The sequence below is a fragment of the Chiloscyllium punctatum genome, chromosome 15 (assembly GCF_047496795.1).
Source record: "Chiloscyllium punctatum isolate Juve2018m chromosome 15, sChiPun1.3, whole genome shotgun sequence".
Taxonomy (NCBI): domain Eukaryota; kingdom Metazoa; phylum Chordata; class Chondrichthyes; order Orectolobiformes; family Hemiscylliidae; genus Chiloscyllium; species Chiloscyllium punctatum.
Window position 1 is genome coordinate 81,638,007 of NC_092753.1, and position 21,899 is coordinate 81,659,905.

Consider the following 21,899-nt stretch of genomic DNA (forward strand, 5'->3'; position numbering starts at 1 on the left):
TGGATACAGAAAGGAAATACACTAATGCCTACACCATTAAGTAATACTGCTGGGTGGAAAGGTATTCGTAAAATAGTTGTTGGTTTGCCTGCCGAACTGTTTGGTTTGAATGCATACTTTTCATCATCCTGCTAAGTAACATCATCAGAGAGATTTCCGATGAGGTGTTGTTGTACTACTCCGTCCTTTATCTCACCTAGTCTGTTATGGTGGGTTGTGTCATTTCCGGTCCTGCACCACAGTGGCTCCTATACAGGATCCATTTCTACTATGTCTGTTGAGCGTGTGCCAGTTTGAGAACCAGCCCTCTAGGAATTCCCGTGCGTGTTTTTGGTTCGCTTGTCCCAAGGTGGTTACATTATTCCAGTCGAACTGATGGCCCTCCTTGTCAGAGGGTATGGAGATGAGCGAGAGTTGATCATGTCAATTTACTGCCAGTTGGTGTTAGTGTATTCTGGTATCTAGTCTCCTTTTGGACTGTCCAATATAGAGTTTGTGGCAGTCACTGCATGGAATTTTGTATATTATGTTGGTTCTGCATGTTACAGGTATAGGGTCTTTTGTCCTTGACAGCAATTGGCATAGTGTGGCTATGGGTTTATGTTCTACCATGATCCCAAGTGGTCATAGGAATCTTGTCATTTCCAAGAAATTCCATGCAGTGACTGCCACAAACAACATTAGACAGAGCAGAAGGAGACTGGATACCAGAATTCCCTAACACCAACTATCAGTCAAGTGACACGACCAACTCTCACGCTTCTCTATACGCTCAGATAAGGAGGGCCATCAGACTGGCACAACGTAACCATCTTGGGACAAGCTAACCAAAGACACTCACGTGAATTCCTAGAGGCCTAGTTCTCAACCCAGAATACAAATCAACAGACATGCAGAAATGGATCCTATATATGAGTGGAGCAGGACCAGAAATGACATAACCCACCATAACAGACTGAACATAGAACATTACAGTGCAGTACAGGCCCTTTGGCCCCCAATGTTGCACCGACCTGCCATACCAATCTGAAGCCCATCTAACCTACACTATTCCATGTACGTCCATATACTTGTCCAATGATGACTTAAACGTACTTAAAGACTGGGTGAGATAAAGGGCAGAGTAGTACAAAACTTCAACGCAAGTCGCTCTGATGACATTACCTAGCAGGGTGACGAAGTGTATGCATAAAAACCAACCAGCTCGGCGGGCAAACCAACAACTACATCCACATTCCAAACTACAAATATTTGCAAAAACAGTTTGTAAAGCTTTGAATGATCAAATGTTTTGGTGATAGGAACAGAGCACAGCAAAGGAGGGGGTTATTATAGATTTTAGACATGGGAATAAAGAACATTATGGCTACATTTCAGAAGCAGAAAACAGTAGTATCATTTAGCTGTGAAGGTTGTTCCAGTAGTTCAAATTAGCGAGTGTTCCAGGCAAAAACCTCCATAAAGGAGCACCATTCAGTTGAAGTGAAGATCTGATTCATTTTCCTTACTAACTTCAATGCAGTGAACTGGCAAGAGGCACAATCAGCAAACTATTCATAATGCTGTGGTTACTGCCCACCAGTGCGAGTCAAAAAAAATCAAATTCAATCACTACCCACCACTGCCATATCTTTAAAGATTTGATAAGGGGCAAGTGGTGCATCAAATTTATGCACTCCACCCTTCCTTTAATATAAACTAAAAAAGATAAGAACTGTCTGGTAGAATACTGGGTGAAATATTTATCTGATATCCTGAGAAAGGACAGAACAACTGTTTTTCAGGAGTCTTTCTCTCCCTAAGCAGACTTCCATTCACAACTGCTGCATGAGACTGATTAGAATAGTACACACACAAAACACAATGAGACAAGGAGCAACCCAGATCCCTGTTTTAACATGAAAGTGGTATCTGATGACTAATCCTGGATCTTGGGATGGACATTCGAAAACCAGCGAAAATGAGAGTCAATCAAGTCTTTCCAGGGAAGTTGTAGTTTAACCTAAATAGTTTCTTCTGCCTAAATACTGGTGTAACACCAAAATGCTCTACTAAAATGAAATAAATCAGGTGAGGCAAGAAAAGAATGCAAGGAGGTTTTTTTTTACAAAAATTCATTGCATCATTTACCAGTAATTACTCTCTCTCCAACATTCACAGTAACTGATTTTCAGTGAAGGGAACATTGGCAAAAAAAGGAAACAGGCAACTTGGCATAATTGCAAAAAATGAGGCTAAACTTTGCAAACATTGGCAGTTCTTATGCTGAAGATAAGCTTCGATTTAAGGCTTCAACTGGCAGCTTCAGGGAGGAAAGTTTCAGGGTTTAAAGGGGCGTTTAACCATGCCATATTGTGGGGAGTGCTTAGATCAGCTTACAAAAACCCAATTTTGCTTCTACAAAGTCCATTTGTTCAAGCACATAATCAGCTAATCATCTACGAACAGAAGGAAAAAGGTTGATTGTGAATCAATATTTGCAAGAAAAAGAGTAGATGTATCAAAGCTACTCCTTTATAGAAATCCATGTCTATTTCTGAATTGCAGATCTTCTTGGGCAATGCCAGCATTTTTTATTGAGGTTACCACAGGTGGTGCAATGTTCACATTCTTCCACTTATGATTTCTTCGCAAGAGCTTCAGCTTCCTAAAGGAAGAGGTGGGGGGAGGGCGAGGAGGGCGGAGAAGAAAAAAAAACGGTTACTTAAACACTAGTATTGATCCCTTTTATTTCAATGTAGTTTCCAGTGATGCCACTTGTTAAATGTATTAAAGGGCTTACATATTCTCCCAACAAAACAGGAATTCAAACTTATTGTAATGGACAGCAGTTCTTAATATGTGAATAAATTCTTCTGATTTTTGCTGTGTGAAAACAACAACAGTGAACATTTAAAAATTTCACATTTAATTGGATCCAAACATCCAGTCTGTAAGTGCAATGTTTGGGTCTGGGCACAATAGGAAGTATAGAAAGGAGGACATCTTTCAACCAGATGGTTCAATCCCAGTAAAAAAGGTTCCCCAGTTTTATACAGACACAATTCTACAGTCTTCAACAGATCAATTAATATAGAAACTGCTCCGATTAGAAATAACATCGACAAATGAACTTCAAAATTAAAAAACTGCTTTCACATGCTATCCATTTTAACCCTTTTGTGAAGATCCAGTCGAAACACTAACTTTGCACAGTACAGGGGAATCATAAGAGCTTTTGTTTGTGTTGTCATTATCTCCAACAGTGATAGACCCTCACGATAGATTATTAAAATACTGCCGTTAGGCAGATAGGTAGCTGAAGAACAAAGGTTACATTATTCAGTACAACACATCTGGAGTCTACGACACTGGGAACCTTGGAAACAAAACAGAGAAAGCAAATGCATAAACCTTGGGTGAGTAGAGTGCAGGCACAATATGCAATACAGGTGCTAACATGCTATGCAAGGCTCAATTTAATTTCACACAAAAGAAGTTCTTTAAATGTCAAGCGATTATGAATGAAGGGAAATGGACAAGCTGACAACCAAATAGCTATGAACATCAATTAACTCCAAAAACTCCATTCCAGCAGACTAGCCCTGGTAATAATGATGAAACTCTATGTAAATAACTCATTTACAATACAAATTCAGAAACAACCAAAACTCTTCAAATGGAGGATGCTTGGTGAGATTAGTCAATACTATGTAAAATATATACTCAGTTTGTTAGTTGTTTTACAGATAAATTGATATATCACCCACTGAGGCAAATTGTTATCTCAGATCCAAAAAGCAAAGTCAACAGGCAAATCAATTATTTTTCATGCTTGGTCTGAATGCTTGAATTAAGTATATATTCTTGTTACCTTAACCCCTTACAGATGAAATCATATAGAAGCATTAACATTTTTTAAGATTCATCCACTTCATCCTCTTCCTATTCAACAAATAAAGAAAAAGGAAAAATAAACACAAGGCAACTGATTGCAGTGTCAGAGACTATACATCCTGAATAAAGATCCTTCAGCCCAATGTGCTTGCAACGGTCATCAAGCTATCGGTCTATCCTCATCCCATTTTCCTGCATTTGGCCTGTGTTATGGTGCTTCAAGTCCTCATCAAAATAAGTCTTAAAATGTCTTGAGGATCCCTGTTTCTGCCCACTCTTTTAGTGAGTTTCAGATACCACCACCCACTGCGTGAAAACTTTTTCTTACCCCCCCCCCCACCCCCAAATTCCCCTCCTTAGTTTAAAACTGCACCCTCCAAGTATTGATCTGTCTACTATGGAGGAAAGTTTCTCCCTATCTATGCCCCTCAACTTTGTACACATCAATCCTGTCCCCCACACCCCCCGTCCTCAGCTCTGAGGAAAACAATCCGAGTCTATCTAGTCTCTCTTCATAGCTAAATCACTCCATTGCAAAGTTAAAAATCACACAGCACCAGATTATAGTCCAACAGGTTTATTTTGAAGCACTAGCTTTCGAGCGCTGCCCCTCCAGATCACTCCAGCACAGATAGTATAGTGATCAGCCATAGCCAACTAATTATAACCTCCTTGCTCTTGTATTCAATGTGCTGACAAACAAAGATTACCCAATATGCATGTTAAGCATCTTTCCTCCCTGTCCTTATGCTTTCAAGGATGTATAGACATGCACACCAAAGTCCCTCTGATTCTCTCCAATTCCTAGGGTCCCACCATTCAATGTATTTTCTTGCCTCGAAAAATGCACCACCTCATACTTTTCAGGATTAAATTCCATTTGCCATTGTTCAGTCCATCTGACTAGACCATCTATATCATCCTGCAGTCTCAAGGCTTGCCTCCTAGCTATTTACGTCGCCATCCATTTAAGTGCCATCATGAAATTAGTGGAATGTAAAGCAATAAAAAGGAGCACATAGTCACCATTTAAACTAAGCATCTTAAAATACAAACAACCAAGATTATGAAAATAGTTAGATAACCTTTTTGAAATTTCTATTTGTTATAATTGGAGGAGTTTATACAAGTACCTCAGTCACTGGTTGTTCTTCATCCTCCTCCTAAACACATTAGAGTGGTAGTTGTGAAGAGCAAGAAAGAAAATGGAAGAGGAAGAAAGAAAGAGGGACATGACTTAATTTTCAAAAAACAAAGTGAACAACAGAATCAAAGAAGACTTCAGAAAATAAAAGGAGAGGCAAGGAAGCAATGGATAAAACTGCAGTAAAAGGAAATAATGGATATGGATAGAATAGTCCACTATTCTCTTTCGGAACAGACTGATGCCACAAACATCTAGTTCTAATTTTACTCCCTCAAAAACACATTCAATCTTTCATGTTGCAAACAGGGAAAGGTGAATATTTAAGTGTTTGACTGTTCAAATTTCTTCTTTCACAAACTGAATGGTTTGCTGACTATGGCTCATGCTTTGATTTTGAAGAGCATTATTCAGGAATACTTAAAAAGTTTAGACATGCAATTAACTCATTAAATTTGCAAGCTGATAATATGAAAAAAAATTACATACTCAAGGGCAGACAACTCCTAGTTATCCCAGAACTGTAAAGTCAATGTATCGTAGTATATTTAAAACACTTTTTGTGATAGGCTGGTGGCTGGGGCAGGTGTGCAAGCTTCATTATTGCAATGGAATAATTCTAGAAACATTACTTGTATTCTTCAGTTTTAATACCTTTTCGTTTTCAGTTTTCTCTAGACTGAGCAATCAGGACATGGAAATTTATGATTTTTCTCGAGACAGATGAAGATTACTGGATGCCAAGTCTAGCACCACAGCTGCCAAATGATTAAGATCAACTGGATATAAAACCTTAATCCTTGCTAGTCTTTGTGAAGTAGGATTTAAATTTAATGTTGTTAAGCAATCATCAGGGAAGCTTAAAGTTTAATTTTAATCCCATTCATTCTCCATTGAAGGATAATTATACATTCTAGACTCTAACTAATTTTCAAGGAATGTTCCTTTGGTAAACAATGACATGACTTTACACATTATTGATATGCTCAGTGACTATATGCATAATGAACATCTGGACTGATAAGAAAAAAAAATCCAGAAATAATATTCCTCCAACTACCATGAAGTCAAAAGAGTGTGTATGGTTATTTTAAGAGAGAGGTGCCTTTTCTAAGCTGAGAGGTTGTGACAGCACGTGTTTGTGACTAGCTGACAGGTAGAGAGCATGCTGAGAATTGATAATATGTAACAATCAGCTTGGAATTGTGTTTTGATGTTAAGGCAACAGTTTTTGAATTTAACCAATTAATTTAAATAATGCTCAGGATACCAAAAATCAATTAAATTTGAATTTGATTTTGATTGGTTCAACATTGACAATACAATGAGAGGGTGGAAAAAAGGGCTTTTTGAAAATTAGTCAGAGCAACAGCCATCGAACACGAGAGCATTTATCATCTGAAAGGCCTCTCAAAGAAATCTCTCAGAAGGCACCAAAAGGTACCTTTTCCAGTAAAAGCAGGAAAAGAAAAGTTAAGACAATGGTCCAGGGAGAAAAGAGTAGAATTGGAAGGACGGAAGGAAGCAGCAGACTCAGAAGACCAGAGGGAAGACAGTATAACAGACCGTACGGACTTTGACAGATTAAGTTAACTTAATGTTTAATAATGGAGATATTGGAGCAGCATTTTAATAGAGTTGGGGTCAGATAGTGATTAGTTAAGAAAAAGGAGGCGTGGGTTTGTTAATAGCTTTTTGTTTAGTCTTCATTGTTAGCATTAAGTAGTTTTTTATTTAGACAATGGAAATTGGGAGTTTTCTTTCACTCACACTTGTAGCAGATTACAAGACGTAGAGAGCTTTTCTGGAGTATTAGTTTTAATTAGCAGAGGGTAACACTAACAAGCCAAAAATAAAGTATGCTCTTCTCCTTCATGCATTTTCAGAGTGTTGAAATGAAGACTCCTGCAGTGTCTATTCCAACTTAGCCTTTTAGAATGACTCAATCTTTTCTTGATGCAATCAAAAACCCAGGGTTCATCACCTACTATCCGATTCCTGATTTAACTCTAATTATAATAGATTTCTATCAAATGTAGCAACAGCCAATGCCATGAGGCCCAGTTCTTCAAACAGAATTCTCAAGTAACACTCATCACAAGCAATAATGCTAATCATTAAGGTAACAGTTTACACGAGTATTATCAAAAGTATATTTCAAAGAGAATCCATGGAACAATGCCAATGTCAGATTATCGATTCAAAACGCTTTTTCCTCAAATAAGTAGAAGAGCCATGTGTGTGCATGGCATTACCCCATAAAAGCAACAAATTGCTCAAAATTCTAGATGTTGTTATCTGGCAACAGTATATTCTGATTCAAAGGAATTAATAATTGTTCAATAACATATCTGTCATGAAGATGAGATGGAAACACAACAAAAGATGATGTTTAGTATGAGGTGATGAAAACTGATGACCCATGTAACAGATTATCTACCTCCGTAACAGGTTGCTCTTCTTCATCCTAAACAAGGAAATTATAGACAAGTGGCTAAGTAATTGTAATTAACAAAAAGTGAAAGATTTTGATTAGTCAGAGTGAGATAAAGACAAAGACATGTAATCAATCTAAACCAATGAAGCACCTTCAATAAGTTTGCATCTGAAAGGTGTTTTTTTTATAAAAAGTCAAAACCAGGGCATGCAGGAAAACTGGAATTATTGTAAAATAAAATCTATGAATTAGTTTCTAAACCAATGATTTTTAGATGTCCATAGAATCTATTGATTGAACCTCTGTAACTGGCTCCGCTTCCTCCTTGTCAGAGTAAAATTATAAATAACACATGGTAGGTATGTGTAAAAGGACACAGCCACTTGAAAGTCATTCCAACACATGCCATGACTTTGCATTGGCTCCATTTTAGTGTTCTTTTTCCCCCCTCAGTCATGAAGCCATTTCTATGTTAACCACAGGTGTTCAGAAAAGAAGCTCAAGACAAAATTTTGTACTTTTTCTTAAAAAGAGACAAGTTGGCTTTGGAGAGGAATTCATGCAGCAGAAGTGGAGAGTGAGGAGAACAATATTTCACTTTGATTCTAAAATATGAAACCAGAGAGGAAGTTGAAGTGTCATACAGTCATAGAGATGTACAGCATGAAAACATAGCCTTTGGTCCAACTCATCCACTCTGACCAGAATCCGAACGTAATCTAGTCCCATTTGTCAGCACTTGACCCATATCCCTCTTAATCCTTCCTATTCATATGCCCATCCAGATGCCTTTTAAAGGCTGTAATTGGACCAGCTTCCACCACTTCCTTTGGCAGCTCATTCCATACACGCAGCACCTTCTGTGAGAGAACGTTGCTCCTTGTGTCCCTTTTAATCATACCCCTCTCACCCTACACTTATGCCCTCTAGTTCTGGACTCCCCCACCCCAGGGAAAAGACCTTTTCTATTTACCCTATCCATGCCCCTCATGATTTTATAAACCTCTAGAAGGTCACCCTCAGCCTCTGACACTCGAGGGAAAACAGCCCCATTCAGCCTCTCCCTATAGCACAAACTCTCCAACCCCGGTAACATCCTTGTAATTCTTTTCTGAACCCTTTCAAAGTTTCACAACATCCTTCCAATAGGAAGGAGACCAGAATTGTATGCAATATTCCAAAAGTAGCCTAACCAATGTCCTGTACAGCCACAACATGACCTACCAACTCCTGTACTCAATACTCTGACCAATAAAGGAAAGCATACCAAACGCCTTCACTATTCAATCTACCTTTGACTCTACTTTCAAGAAATTATCAACCTGCGCTCCAAGGTCTTTGTTCATCCACACTCCTCAGCACCTTACCATTAAGTGTAAAGTCCTGCTGTGATTTGATTTTCCAAAATGTAGCACCTCGCATTTGTCTGAATTAAACTCCATCTGCCACTCCTCAGCTCACTGGCCCATCTGATCAAGATCCCGCTGTACTCAGAGATTACCTTCTTTGCTGTCCATTACACCTCCAATTTTGGTGTCATCTGCAAACTTACTAACTATCCCTCCTAAGTTCACATCCAAATCATTTATATAAATGACAAGAAGTAGTGGACCCAGCACCGATTTTTGTGGCACTCCACTGGTCACAGGCCTCCAGTCTGAGAAACAACCCTCCATCACCACCCTCTGTCTTCTACTTTCAAGCCAGTTCTGTATCTAAATGGCTAGTTCTTCCTGTATTTCATAAGATCCAACCTTGCTAACCAGTATCCCACGGGGAACCTTGTCAAAAGCCTTACTGAAATCCACATAGATCACATCTACAGCTCTGCCCTCCATCAATCCTCTCTGTTGCTTCTTCAAAAAATTCAGTCAAGTTAGTGAGACATGATTTCCCACACACAAAGCCATGTTTACTATCCCTAATCAGTCCTTGCTTTTCCAAATACATGTAAATTTTGTCCCTCAGGATTCCCTCCAACAACTTAACCACCACCGATGTCAGGCTCACCGGTTTAGTGTTCCCTGGCTTTTCCTTACCACCTTTCTTAAACAGTGGTACTATGTTAGCCAACCTCCAGTCTTCTGGCACCTCACCTATGACTATCAAGATACAAACATCTCAGCAAGAGGCCCAGTAATCACTTCCCTAGCTTCCCAGAGTGTCTTGGGTACACACAATCAGGTCCTGGGAATTTATCCACTTTTCTGCATTTCACGACATCCAGTACTTCCTCCTCTGTAATATGACATTTTGCAAGATGTCACCATTTATTTCCCCGTATTCTATATCTTCCATGTCCTTCTCCACAGTAAACACAGATGCAAAATACTCGTTTAGTATTTCCCCCATCTCCTGCGGCTTCCACAAAGGCTGCCTTTCTGATCTTTGAGGGGCCCTATTCTCTCCCTAGTTACTCTTTTGTCCTTAATCTATTTATAAAAACCTTTTAGATTCTCCTTAACCCTATTTGCCAAAGCTATCTCATGTCTCCTTTTTGCCCCTCCTGATTCTAAGTATACTTCTGTCTTTATACTCTAAGGATTCACTCAATTTATCCTGTGTTTAGAAAGTGAAAATCACCCTCTTATATTTTCCTTTCATAACATGTATAATCACATGCACATGTAGACACATTCTTCATTCCTTTCACAAAACCTGAGGAAAACAAAACATAACTGGTCCAACCTCTGTTTCTGGCTCTTTCTCTTCCTTTGCCTGGCAGAGTCATGAAAACAAAAGATGAGATCGGAAAAGAGTAGGGATCAACAAACATCTGCATACATATACAGTTAAAACCATTACTTCAAAAACTCAATTTTTATTCTAAACAGTTAGGTTTTTCTACTGAATGAAAAACAACTCCTTTCTCGTGACATTGCTCACAGCTATTTTGGAGTCAAGAGACAAAGGAGAGCCAGTGAACAAGATCAATTCGAATTTTAAGATGGCCTTTGACATGGTGCCACACAAGAGGCTGCTAAATAAGAGCCCATGGGGGAGTTAAGGGTAAGGTACTGACACAGAAGAGTAATTGACTGGCAGAAGGCAGAAAGTAGGGATAAAGGGATCTTTTTCAGGATGGCTGCTGGTAACTAGGAGTTCTGCAGGGGTCAATGTTACACATTAATAATCTGCATGAAGGAATTAAGGGCATTGTTGCTAAATTTGCAGATGGCATAAGGATAGTTGGAGGGAAGTGGGGAGGCTGCAAAAGTATTTGGACATGCTAGAAGTGTGGATAAAGAGGGGGCAGACAGAACACAATGCCATGAAGTGCAAGGTTATGGAATCTGGTAGGAAGTTATATGTATTTTCTAAACAAAAATCTGAAACACAGGAACATAGGAGTCCTGGGTTAGGATTCTCTTAAGGTTAAGATACAGGTTTAGTTAGGAATCTGGAAAGCAAATGCAATGTTAGCATTCATTTCAAGAGGTAAAAACAATGACTGCAGATGCTGGAAAGCAAATACTGGATTAGTGATGCTGGAAGAGCACAGCAGTTCAGGCAGCATAGCTTATCTCTCCATGCTTCAGGCTCACTGCCTTTATTCCTGATGAAGGGCTTTTGCCCGAAACGTCGATTTCGCTGCTCGTTGGATGCTGCCTGAACTGCTGTGCTCTTCCAGCACCACTAATCCAGTATTCATTTCAAGAGGCCTAGAATACAAGAACAGATATACCGCTCAGGCGGTGAAAAGCTCTGGACAGACTGCATTTGGAATATTGAGAGCAATTTTGAGCCCTGTGTCTAAGGAAGGATGTACCCTCAGAGCAGGTTTACAAGAATGATTCTGGGGATGAAGGGCTTGTCATACGAGGAGCAGCTGAGAACTCTGGGTTTGTATTCGATGGAGTTTAGAAGGATGAGGGCGGATCGGAGTGAAACTTACAGAATATTGAGAGACCTGGAAAGAGTACATGTGGAGATATTTCAAATAGTAAGAGGGGACAGGGCCCAAGGGCACAGCCTCAGGGTGATGCGAAGACCCTTTAGAACTGACACGGAGGAATTCTTTCAGCCAGAGTGTGGTCAATCTGTGGAATTCACTGCCATAGAAGGCTGTGAAGTACACATCATCGAGTTTATTTAAGATAGAGATAGATCAGTTCTTGATTAGTAAGAGGATCAATAGTTATGGCAATGAGGTAGGAAAATGTGTTTTCCAACACTAGTCATGATCAAATGGCGGAACAGATTCAAATGGTCTGGATGGCCCAATTCTGCTCCTGTAACTTATTGGTCTTTAAAATGCCAACAATAATTAGATGCTAACCTGACCTATTTCTGCAAAGCCCTTTCTCATGTATTCTCTGTGGAGATACTGTTGAAGCATTGGACCTATTACCTGATATTCCCTCTTGACAGTTAAAATGCTTTCTTAAAGTCTACCTTTTCAAAAAATCTGTGTGGTCAGTCTCTTTACTATCCTCCAATCCCTCTGCTCCAATTCCAACCTCACCATCAAGCCAGCAGATAAAGGGGGCGCAGTGTAGCCTGGCGCACTGACCTCTATACCACTGAAGCCAAACGCCAACTTAAGGACACCTCTTCCTACCCCCCTCTACCATGACCCCACCCCCATCACGAAACAATCATCTCCCAGACCATACAGAACCTCATCACCTCAGGAGATCTCCCACCCACAGCTTCCAACCTCATAGTCCGGGAACCCCGCACTGCCCGGTTCTACCTTCTTCCCAAGGTCCACAAGCCTGACCACCCTGGCCCAGAATGCTCCTGCCCCACTGAACTCATTTCTACCTACCTCAACACTGTCCTATCCCCGCTAGTCCAGGAACTCCCCACATACATTAGAGACACGACCCACACCCTCCACCTCCTCCAAGACTTCCGTTTCCCCGGCCCCCAACATCTCATCTTCACCATGGATATCCAATCCCTCTACACTTCCATCCACCATGACCAGGGCCTCCAAGCCCTCCATTTTTTCCTCTCCCAACTCCCCAACAGTACCCTTCCACTGACACTCTCATTCGTTTGGCCGAACTGGACCTCACCCTTAACAATTTCTCCTTTGAATCCTCCCACTTCCTCCAGACCAAAGGGGTAGCCATGGGCACATGTATGGGCCCCAGCTATGCCAGTCTCTTTGTTGGCTACGGAGAACAGTCCATCTTCTGTAATTACACCGGCATCACTCCCCACCTCTTCCTCTGCTACATTGATGACTGCATTGGCGCCATCTCGTGCTCCCATGAGGAGGTTGAGCAATTCATCAACTTCACCAACACATTCCACCCTGAACTTAAATTTACCTGGACCATCTCTGACACCTCCCTCCCCTTCCTGGACCTCTCCATCTCCATTAATGACGACCGACTTGACACCAACATTTTTTACAAACCCACCGACTCTCACAGCTACCTGGATTACACCTCTTCCCACCCAATCTCTTGCAAAAATGCCATCCCGTATTCCCAATTCCTCCACCTCCGCCGTATCTGCTCCCAGGAGGACCAGTTCCACCATAGAACACACCAGATGGCCTCTTTCTTTAGAGACCGCAATTTCGCTTCCCACCTGGTTAAAGATGCCGTCCAACGCATCTCATCCACATCCAGCATCCCCGCCCTCAGACCCCACCCCTCCAACCATAACAAGGACAGAACGCCCCTGGTGCTCACCTTCCACCCGACCAACCTTCGCTTAAACCAAATCATCCGCCAACATTTCCGCCACCTCCAAACAGACCCCACCACCAGAGATATATTTCCCTTCCCACCCCTTTCCACCTTCTGCAAAGACCGTTCCCTCCATGACTATCTGGTCAGGTCCACGCGCCCCCTACAACTCACCCCCCCCATCCCGGCACCTTCCCCTGCCACCGCAGGAATTGCAAAACCTGCGCCCACACCTCCTCCCTCACCTCCATCCAAGGCCCTAAAGGAGCCTTCCACATCAATCAAAGTTTTACCTGCACATCCACTAATATCATTTATTGTATCCGTTGCTCCCGATGCGGTCTCCTCTATACTGGGGAGACTGCACGCCTCCTAGCACAGCGCTTTAGGGAACATCTCCGGGTCACCCGCACCAATCAACCACACCGCCCTGTGGCCCAACATTTCAACTCCCCCTCCCACTCTGCCAAGGACATGGAGGTCCTGGGCCTCCTTCACCGCCGCTCCCTCACCACCAGACGCCTGAAGGAAGAACGCCTCATCTTCCACCTCGGAAGACTTCAACCCCAGGGCATCAATGTGGACTTCAACAGTTTCCTCATTTCCCCTTCCCCCACCTCACCCTGGTTCTAAACTTCCAGCTCAGCACTGTCCCCATGACTTGTCCTATCTGCCTTTCTTCTTTTCCGCCTATCCACTCCACCCTCTCCTCCCTGACCTATCACCTTCATCTCCTCCCCCACTCACCTATTGTACTCTATGCCACTTTCTCCCCACCCCCACCCTCCTCTAGCTTATCTCTCCACGCTTCAGGCTCACTGCCTTTATTCCTGATGAACGGCTGTTGTCTGAAACATCGATTTTATTGCTCCTCAGATGCTGCCTGAACTGCTGTTCTCTTCCAGCACCACTAATCCAGAATCTGGTTTCCAGCATCTGCAGTCATTGTTTTTACCTATTCAACTAAAGCCTAATGTTCATAAATTTTTGCAAACTTGTCTGTCTGTAGAGCATTTGAAAATCTTTTGCTATATAAAAGTTTTGTTTCACAAAAAGTGTGAACTGCTGGTACTGCACTAAGTATCACTTTTCTCCCCCACATTTGTCTTTCGGACTAGTCTCCTTAGTAGAAACTGAAATGGACAAAAGCATGAAATTAAAAAGGAAAACATGCATATTAGATTACAAATTCATTTTGAAAGACATTTCAAAACATCCTAGGTGTTTAGAAGAATAGTGTTTGTTAAGTAGAAAGATGGAAATGAGATGAACACTCAAAAGATTAACATGTTAGATAATGGATAAGGCACTATCTGTATGTCCAAATGAAATTCAATCCACAACACCTGAAAAAGGTAAAGAGTTAATAGAAGTACTCTGTGAATAAATGCAAGATGACAGATGGAGCAAGCCTTAGCTACAATGAAAGCCTACACACAGTCCACCACTATGCACTGTGATTGGAAATACTCAAGCCATAATCTTGCATTAAACATGAATTTGGTTATGGATGAGCACTCAGGTATTTTTACTGGATAGAGATATTCCTTCATATTTTCACATGACATGCTATGTTACAACCAGGTTGTTTCTGGAGGATTACAAGCAGCAAAACAGGGAGGAATAATTCACTATAATGAATGGTGTTTCACTATGTTAAATCTGGGTCTGAAAGAGGAAAGCCACAAAAATAACTAATTGTTAACACTTCATTTATCTATGAAGCAAGGAATCAAAATCAGTTACATTTTAACAATCATCACTGTACAATAAAACTGGGAATATTCACAAATTATCCAGGCATTTGGGGTAATTAGGATCATTGATACTAACTGCAAACTGAAGTTATCAAAACCATCAAACTGACAAGGTCAATGCAATGACCTAAGAATTTTTTCACTACCCAAAACAGGGTATTATGGGAAGCCTTTTCAGTATGCAAGGAATCTACTTGGGGAGCCTGGCAAGATCAATAGTTACCAATAAATCAAGTTTGAACTTCTCAATGCAATGCAACATCAAAATAATTATCCATAGGTACAATGTACCTTAACTACTATTTTCAGGTGACCAAGTTCATAATAAGACAAAGGACAATATTATAAAACAATCTCCAATGTCCCCTCTTGTATATTCTACCTCAACTTTAAATTAAAGAGCAATGTTCATGCTTCTTTCCCAATCCTTTGTGAATATGCCCAAATTGATCAAGCTACCTAGAATTAAAATGATTGCTGAATTGAACATTAGATGGTTATTAAATGACATTGCATTATTAGTTTGCCTTGTGAATTGAATTGATTTAAGGTAGGAATTAGCATTGAGAATGAAATGGTTAAGCCACTAAAATGGGAAAATATGGACCATTTACAGGTTTGAAATATTATCTTACTGTGTCTTCTGATTCAATTGTTTGATGAACAGATTCCTCATGTTTGTCAGCTTCATTCTCACCAATGTTTTCCTGCACATGCCAATATCAATTTTCAAAAGGAAAGCAATGTACACAATATAAAATCTACCAGATTCTAAAAGTTCAAATGGAACACAAACACTGTAGAAACTGCAATTTTAAAACAAAACAAAGTGGTTTAAGCAAGCAATCTCTGTGGAAAGAACAAACATGCTGATACTTGAAAAGTTAAGAATTCCCAATTTAAAAAACAAAGAGACAAAACAAAAAAAGGATAAAAAATACTCAGAATATAAAAGTGCACATAAGGTAGTTAAGTGAGAAATAGTGATGACTAAATGGCAGATAGTAGCATTATGTCTTTCCTTGATATAACGTACAAGAAAATCTCAACCTACTACTCTATCCTCTCAGTCTGTTAGTTCTTTCCCTCAAAACGACAATCAATATCGCATCAATTGCTAATTTTAAAACAGAGATTGATTGAAATTTGTTAAACAAAACAGTAGAAATCATGCAAGTAGAGTTAGTTTGCAAGTCAGTCCAGAGCTTACTAAATACCCAAACAGGCTACAGGAGCTAAGTAGTCTACATTTGCTCTGTGTATGATATGGGTAAAATTTGATAATCCTTCAATCCTTTGCTATATCTCCCAAGGAGTTTCATCTCTGTCACTATCAATTAAATGTTAAGATGTAATATTATTTTGATAAAACATATGCTTTAAACCTCTTTACATCAAAATGCCAAATTTGAATTTTTAGGTTAAATTCACATTGAACCATTACTGTGCTTGCACAAAACGACCACTGCATCTCCACACACCATTACAGAAAAGAGGTGGAAAAAAAATTAAACAAGAAAGCACACACAAAACATACACCACACATGATAAAAGCAACATAAGCAAATGCATAATTACATTTATATCTGGTGATTGCTCAAAATGATTATGCAACATTTCAATATTTTCTTCAGGCTGATCTTCTGCAGCTATAAGCAAATGCTGCTCATTGCCCTACCAAAGTGAAAAATCAAGTTGAAGGAAAGGATCATGCAAAGATATTGCATACAAGGCAAGTTTTAGGTACAGAAAGAACATTGTTGACAGGCAACATTCTTTTCAGTTAACCAAGCTTAAAGGTTAGAGACATAAAATTGAACCCAGCATTCTAGTTTTTAAATCAATACATGCGATTGGAGTTATTAAAACTGTGTTCAAAATGTTGGTGGTAATTATGTTAAAAATTATGATTATCACAACTTATTTCACATTTCTTTTGTGGCATAATGATTTGGTTAAAGCTACTTTTCTTCCCTACTTGAAATGCATATACGTCCTTATTTCTCTAGCATTTTGTTATCCAAAATTAGATTTGGAGATTGCATTGAAATTACAACATGGAAGGAGCCCAATGGCCCAATTTGCTGGTGTTCATACTTATCTTCAGAGTAATAGCCTTAATTCTTCTGGTGTGGCTTCACAGCCATATCCATAAGTTTGGGTTCAAGACAGACTGGTAGATGGCAAAGTCAAGAACTGTTACCAGTCTTGGATTTCATTAAAATATTAAGACTCAACACTACAATATATGGTATTCACAGATACTCAGCTCTAATCTTACTGTTTACATTATAGAAAGACAATTCCATGAAGCTACCACCTCGTGCTAATTGGTCCATTCTTGATGCTACTTGAAACTGATTTCTGACATCCACATGGCAAGACTTCAGGCTCCTATCTAGTCCTCCGTGTTTTTCAGTGTCTCTCACTTCTTCAGCTGTAATACAGTGTCCAGATCTTTACTATTGCAAAGTTGTTCCAGGGGCCTAAAGCCCTGGCGCAACATTAATTCTTTATGGTACTGTTTCCAAATACCCCCATTATCCATCTCCGCATCTATCCACTGAACCTGTTCCTTTGCCCACCTATCTGTCCACAGCTTCAAACTAATATGTTAAAAAAAAGTTTTAATGCTCTTTCCCATATCTTCTACACTGAATCTCTTATCTCACATGCACATTCCTATTAATTCACGAGTTGAAGCAGTAGATTTCTATCTATTCTATTCCTGCATCAACTTACCTGTTGATAGAAATATGGGATCTTAGAGCTCAGAAGCACTTAGTATATTGTGTATCTGTCATTCTTTTGACAGGACCATCCAGTTACTCACTCACTCATCCTTCCCCCATAGATTTGCATGATTTCCTATTTAAGTTTACACCCAATGCTCTTCTGAATGTTATGACTAAACTTGCTTCTAATATGTTTTTATGCACATTCCAGATTATAAATTGCTGTGAAAATAAAATTCCCATTTCTCCAACACTTATAATTTGCCAACTATCTTACCCTCTCGTTAGCAACCCACTGACAATGGAAACAATTTCTCGTTCATGAGTTTGAACAGCTCCATTAGATTATCCATTCAGCTTCTATGTTCCAAGTACAACCTCAGCTTCTCCATTCTCTCCATGTAACTGGAGTCCCATATCCTGGCATAACTTCACTGCAGTCTCTGCAAGTTCTTGACAGGTTTTTGAAAATTATTGGACATGCCAGCTTAGACCCAGTGATTTATAACAAGGGTGGACATAATTTCCTTTCTTTTGTACCCTGTCTCTTTTTATAATACAGAAGATCAGTGACCAGCTCTTAACTCAAATATCTCATACATTTTTAATGTAGCTACATCAACTTGCTCAGTCACCCTCAAAGATTGGTGTATTGGTCTCAAATCTTCCTATAAACCCTTAAACTTATGCACTTAATTAATATCCTCTCCAGATACCTCCAACAATCCCTTCCATTCCTCAGCATTAAATTTCATCGCCATCTCTGTCCATCTCCAGTCTATGTCCTCCTGAGTTGGTTACGGTGTTCTTCACTTTTTACCATATTTGGAATGGGAATTAAAGAAACTTTTTTGTGGTGAAAATCATCTTAAAATATTTGTTTGCTTTCACGCAACCCAATTACATCAGTATTTTATTCAGTAGCCCTGAACTACTGCAGACCTCAGCAGACCTGATCAGTTCCAATGTAAAATGAGTCACTAGTTTACTTTAGATACTTTTGCAACCTAATTTCATTATCACAGAACAGTTACAGCACAGGAGGCGGCCATTTGGTCCATCATGTTTGTGCTAGAATTCTGCAAGAGCAACTCATTTAGCGTAATCCTCACAATTGCCCCGAAGATTGTTTAGCCCTTGGAAAATTATCCAATTATCTTTTGAAAGCCTCAATTGAATCCACATCCAATATTCTCTCAAACAAGGCATTCCAGATCCTGACCACTTGCTGCAATTTGTTTTCTCTCATGTAGATATCGTATATTTTGCCAATCACCTTAATTCTGTTCCCTTTGGTTCTTAATCCTTAGGCTTAAGAGCACAGTTTATCTCCATCTACTCTGTCTCGACATATAAAATATCCACTTAAATTTTCTCTTCTCTGGCAAGAGCTGCCAAACTGCTCCAAGCTATCCAGGTGACAGGTTCTATATTCCTGTAATATCTCCTCTTTCTTTCCTCCCACATCATCTCCAATGCCTTCATATTCTTCCTAAAGCTTGATGCCCAGAACATGACAAAATATTCCAGTTAAGGCTTAAGTAATGCTTTCATAACTTCATTACCTTTGTACTCCATGTCCCTACTTATAAAGCATATAACCTCCTGGCCTTTATCAACCATTTTGCTGACCTATCCTGCCATCTTTAATTAATGATTTGCACAGATACCACTGCTTCTGCAACCCTATTAGAACTGTACTATTATCATCTTTCCACTTTCCTCCTTACAAAATGAATAAAACCTTTCTGCATATGTCATCTTTCATACATCCACCCATGTCTTAGAATGATAGAGAAGTACAGCTTGGAAACAGATCTTTCAAATCAAATATCCTAAATTAATTTAGTCCCATTTGCCAGCATTTGGACCATACCCCTCTAAACCTTCCTGTTTGTATACCAGCCTCGACCACTTCCTCTGGCAGCTCATTCTACGCAAGCACCAACCTCTTTGTGAAAAAGTTGCTCCTTCCATCCCTTTTAAACCTTTCCCTCTTGTTTGGGACTCTGCCACCCCATGGAAAAGTCCTTGGCTACTCACCCTATGTCGGCATAATTTTATAGAAGGTCACTTCTACAAAACTTCTAGAAGGTCACCCCTCAGCTTCTGATGTTCTAGGGAAAATAGTCCCAGCATATTCCACCTATCCCTATAGCTCAAACCATCCAACCCTGGCAACGTCTTGTAAATCTTTTCTGAACCCTTTCTAGTTTCACAACATCCTTCCTATAGCAGGGAGGCCTGAATTGAATGCAGTATTCCAAAAGCAGCCAAATATTATCTTTACATTTATCACTATCCTCCTCAAAAGATTATTTCCACATATATTCTGTTGCTGATTAAAAACTCAGTTTAAACACAATTTGCCCTTAAGATTAATTTTGCCGTTCCTTGTCAGTGACTTAATTTTGTCCTGGATTAGCAAAGAAGTGTTCCCATCACTGTGGTTAAACTGGTTGCTATGTACACTCTGGTCTTATCTTTTCATAGTTCTTTGCACAATTGCATTCACAATTCTTTAACCTCTTGCACCGTTACTTAACCTAAACTGACTAAATGACAAAGTAACATGTCACCTCTGTACTGCTGATATCAACATGGCTATAAACATGATCATTGTGAGAAAACCAAAACTTGTAAAAACTGGGAAACTCTCAATGCACACTGTTGCAGTTGGATGAGCTCAGATTCAAACAAATAAGTTAATGAAGTTACAATTGTGAAACACACCCTAAACTTAGATTCTGTCCAATCGATATGTACCAACAAAGTAGTGGTTATGCAGCTCCTCAGCAATGATCTAACCAATGGTCTACAGTGCATGCTTCAAAAGCACCAAGCAAAAACATTAACAGTTGAACAGGTTAGTTCAGATGATGAGGTAGAGCAGAACAAAAAAAAAGAGAAAAAAAACTTCAAGTTTAATTACATCTGCTTTATCATTTTCCGGAACTTCACCATTCTGGATGATTGCAGCTTGATGTGCTTCCTGTAGCAGAGCAAAACCAAAAACAGGAAACACAGAATTGTATATAAACTACATTAATTATAAATATGAGGAAATATGATTTCAACAATTCAAAAATGACAAAAATGATGTTCAGTACGTTTGAGTATTGGTCATCGTCTATTAAAAAAGTTAATCTTAATGTAGTTCAGAAACCAGATTTTAAATTTTTACTGGAAGTTTTAAATTGGTGTGCCTAAACCTATCACAACGCTTCCAGTACACTGTACAGAATCTGAAATATTGTAACATGCAAGACAAAAGAGGAAAGCAAAAATAAATCTACATTATGGAAGTCATTTATCCAGCTAACACATTCCAAAAATAAAGCATTTTTACATCTACAAATTAACAGGAATATATAGAGCTCATAATACAGAAAAATGAAGGGACTGTTTCCAATCTCAAACATGGGGGCACAGATATGGGGCTGATTAAGACTGAAATGAGAAATGACTGAGCACCTGATCAGCAACAACCTGCTGAGTTTGGGTCCTGCCATGGCCACTCAGGTCCTGATCTATTCACAGCTTTAACCCAAATATGAACAAAAGAGGTGAATTCCAGACAAGGGATGAGAGTGAAAGTCCTTGACATCAAGGCAAAGTGGACTCAACGGGGCAACAAGTAACCTTAGCAAAACTGGAAGCAATGGGTATCAAGAGGCAAACTCTCTGCTAGTTGGAGTCTTATCTGGCACATAGGAAAATGGCTCTGGTTGTTGCAAGTCAGTCACCTCAGCTCCAGGGCATCTCTGCAGGAACTCCTCAAGGTAGTGTCTCAGGCCAAACCACCTTCAGTTAATTCAATGACCTTCATTCCAACATAAGATCAGAAGTGGGGATACTCAGCACCATTCACAACTCCTCAGATATGGTCAGTTCATGTTCAAATGCAACAAGATTTGGACTATATCCAGTCTTGGGCATACAAGTAGCAAGTAACATTCATTTCACACAAATGCCAGATAATGACCAATAAGAGATTATCCAACCACTACCCCTAGACATTCAATGGTGTCACCATCACTAAATTCCTCACGATCAACATCCCTGGAGTTACCGTTGATCAGAAACTCAAATGAACACACCATATAAACAGTGGCTAATCAGCAGGTCAGAGGCTAGTAACACTGCAGCAAATAACGCACCTCCTGACTACCAAATGCCTGTCCACTATCCACAAGCCAGGTGAGAGATGGAATATTCTGCACTTGCCTGGAGGGGTACAACTCCAACAACATTCAAAAAGCTAGACGCTATCCAGGACCAAGCAGCCTGCATGATTGGCAC

General features: G+C 39.8%; 1 protein-coding gene across 10 annotated transcripts in view; it reads right to left on the bottom strand.

Moving 5' to 3' along the window:
* Window positions 1-2,082: 2,082 nt before the first annotated feature.
* sh3bgr (SH3 domain binding glutamate-rich protein) overlaps window positions 2,083-21,899 on the bottom strand; it is a 56,875-nt gene continuing 37,058 nt past the window's right edge. For 2 of the 10 annotated variants that reach the window (XM_072585643.1, XM_072585644.1), the window contains exons 4-11: window positions 20,530-20,589; window positions 16,441-16,536; window positions 15,498-15,569; window positions 10,146-10,175; window positions 7,461-7,487; window positions 5,010-5,039; window positions 3,854-3,924; window positions 2,083-2,647 (exon numbers count right to left, since the gene is read on the bottom strand). In XM_072585643.1, the coding sequence (XP_072441744.1) occupies window positions 3,898-3,924; window positions 5,010-5,039; window positions 7,461-7,487; window positions 10,146-10,175; window positions 15,498-15,569; window positions 16,441-16,536; window positions 20,530-20,589 (342 nt within the window). In that variant the 3' untranslated portion in view covers window positions 2,083-2,647; window positions 3,854-3,897. The remainder of the gene's footprint in view (window positions 2,648-3,853; window positions 3,925-5,009; window positions 5,040-7,460; window positions 7,488-10,145; window positions 10,176-15,497; window positions 15,570-16,440; window positions 16,537-20,529; window positions 20,590-21,899) is intronic. The other 8 variants (XM_072585645.1, XM_072585646.1, XM_072585649.1 and 5 more) reach the window with 8 other exon arrangements.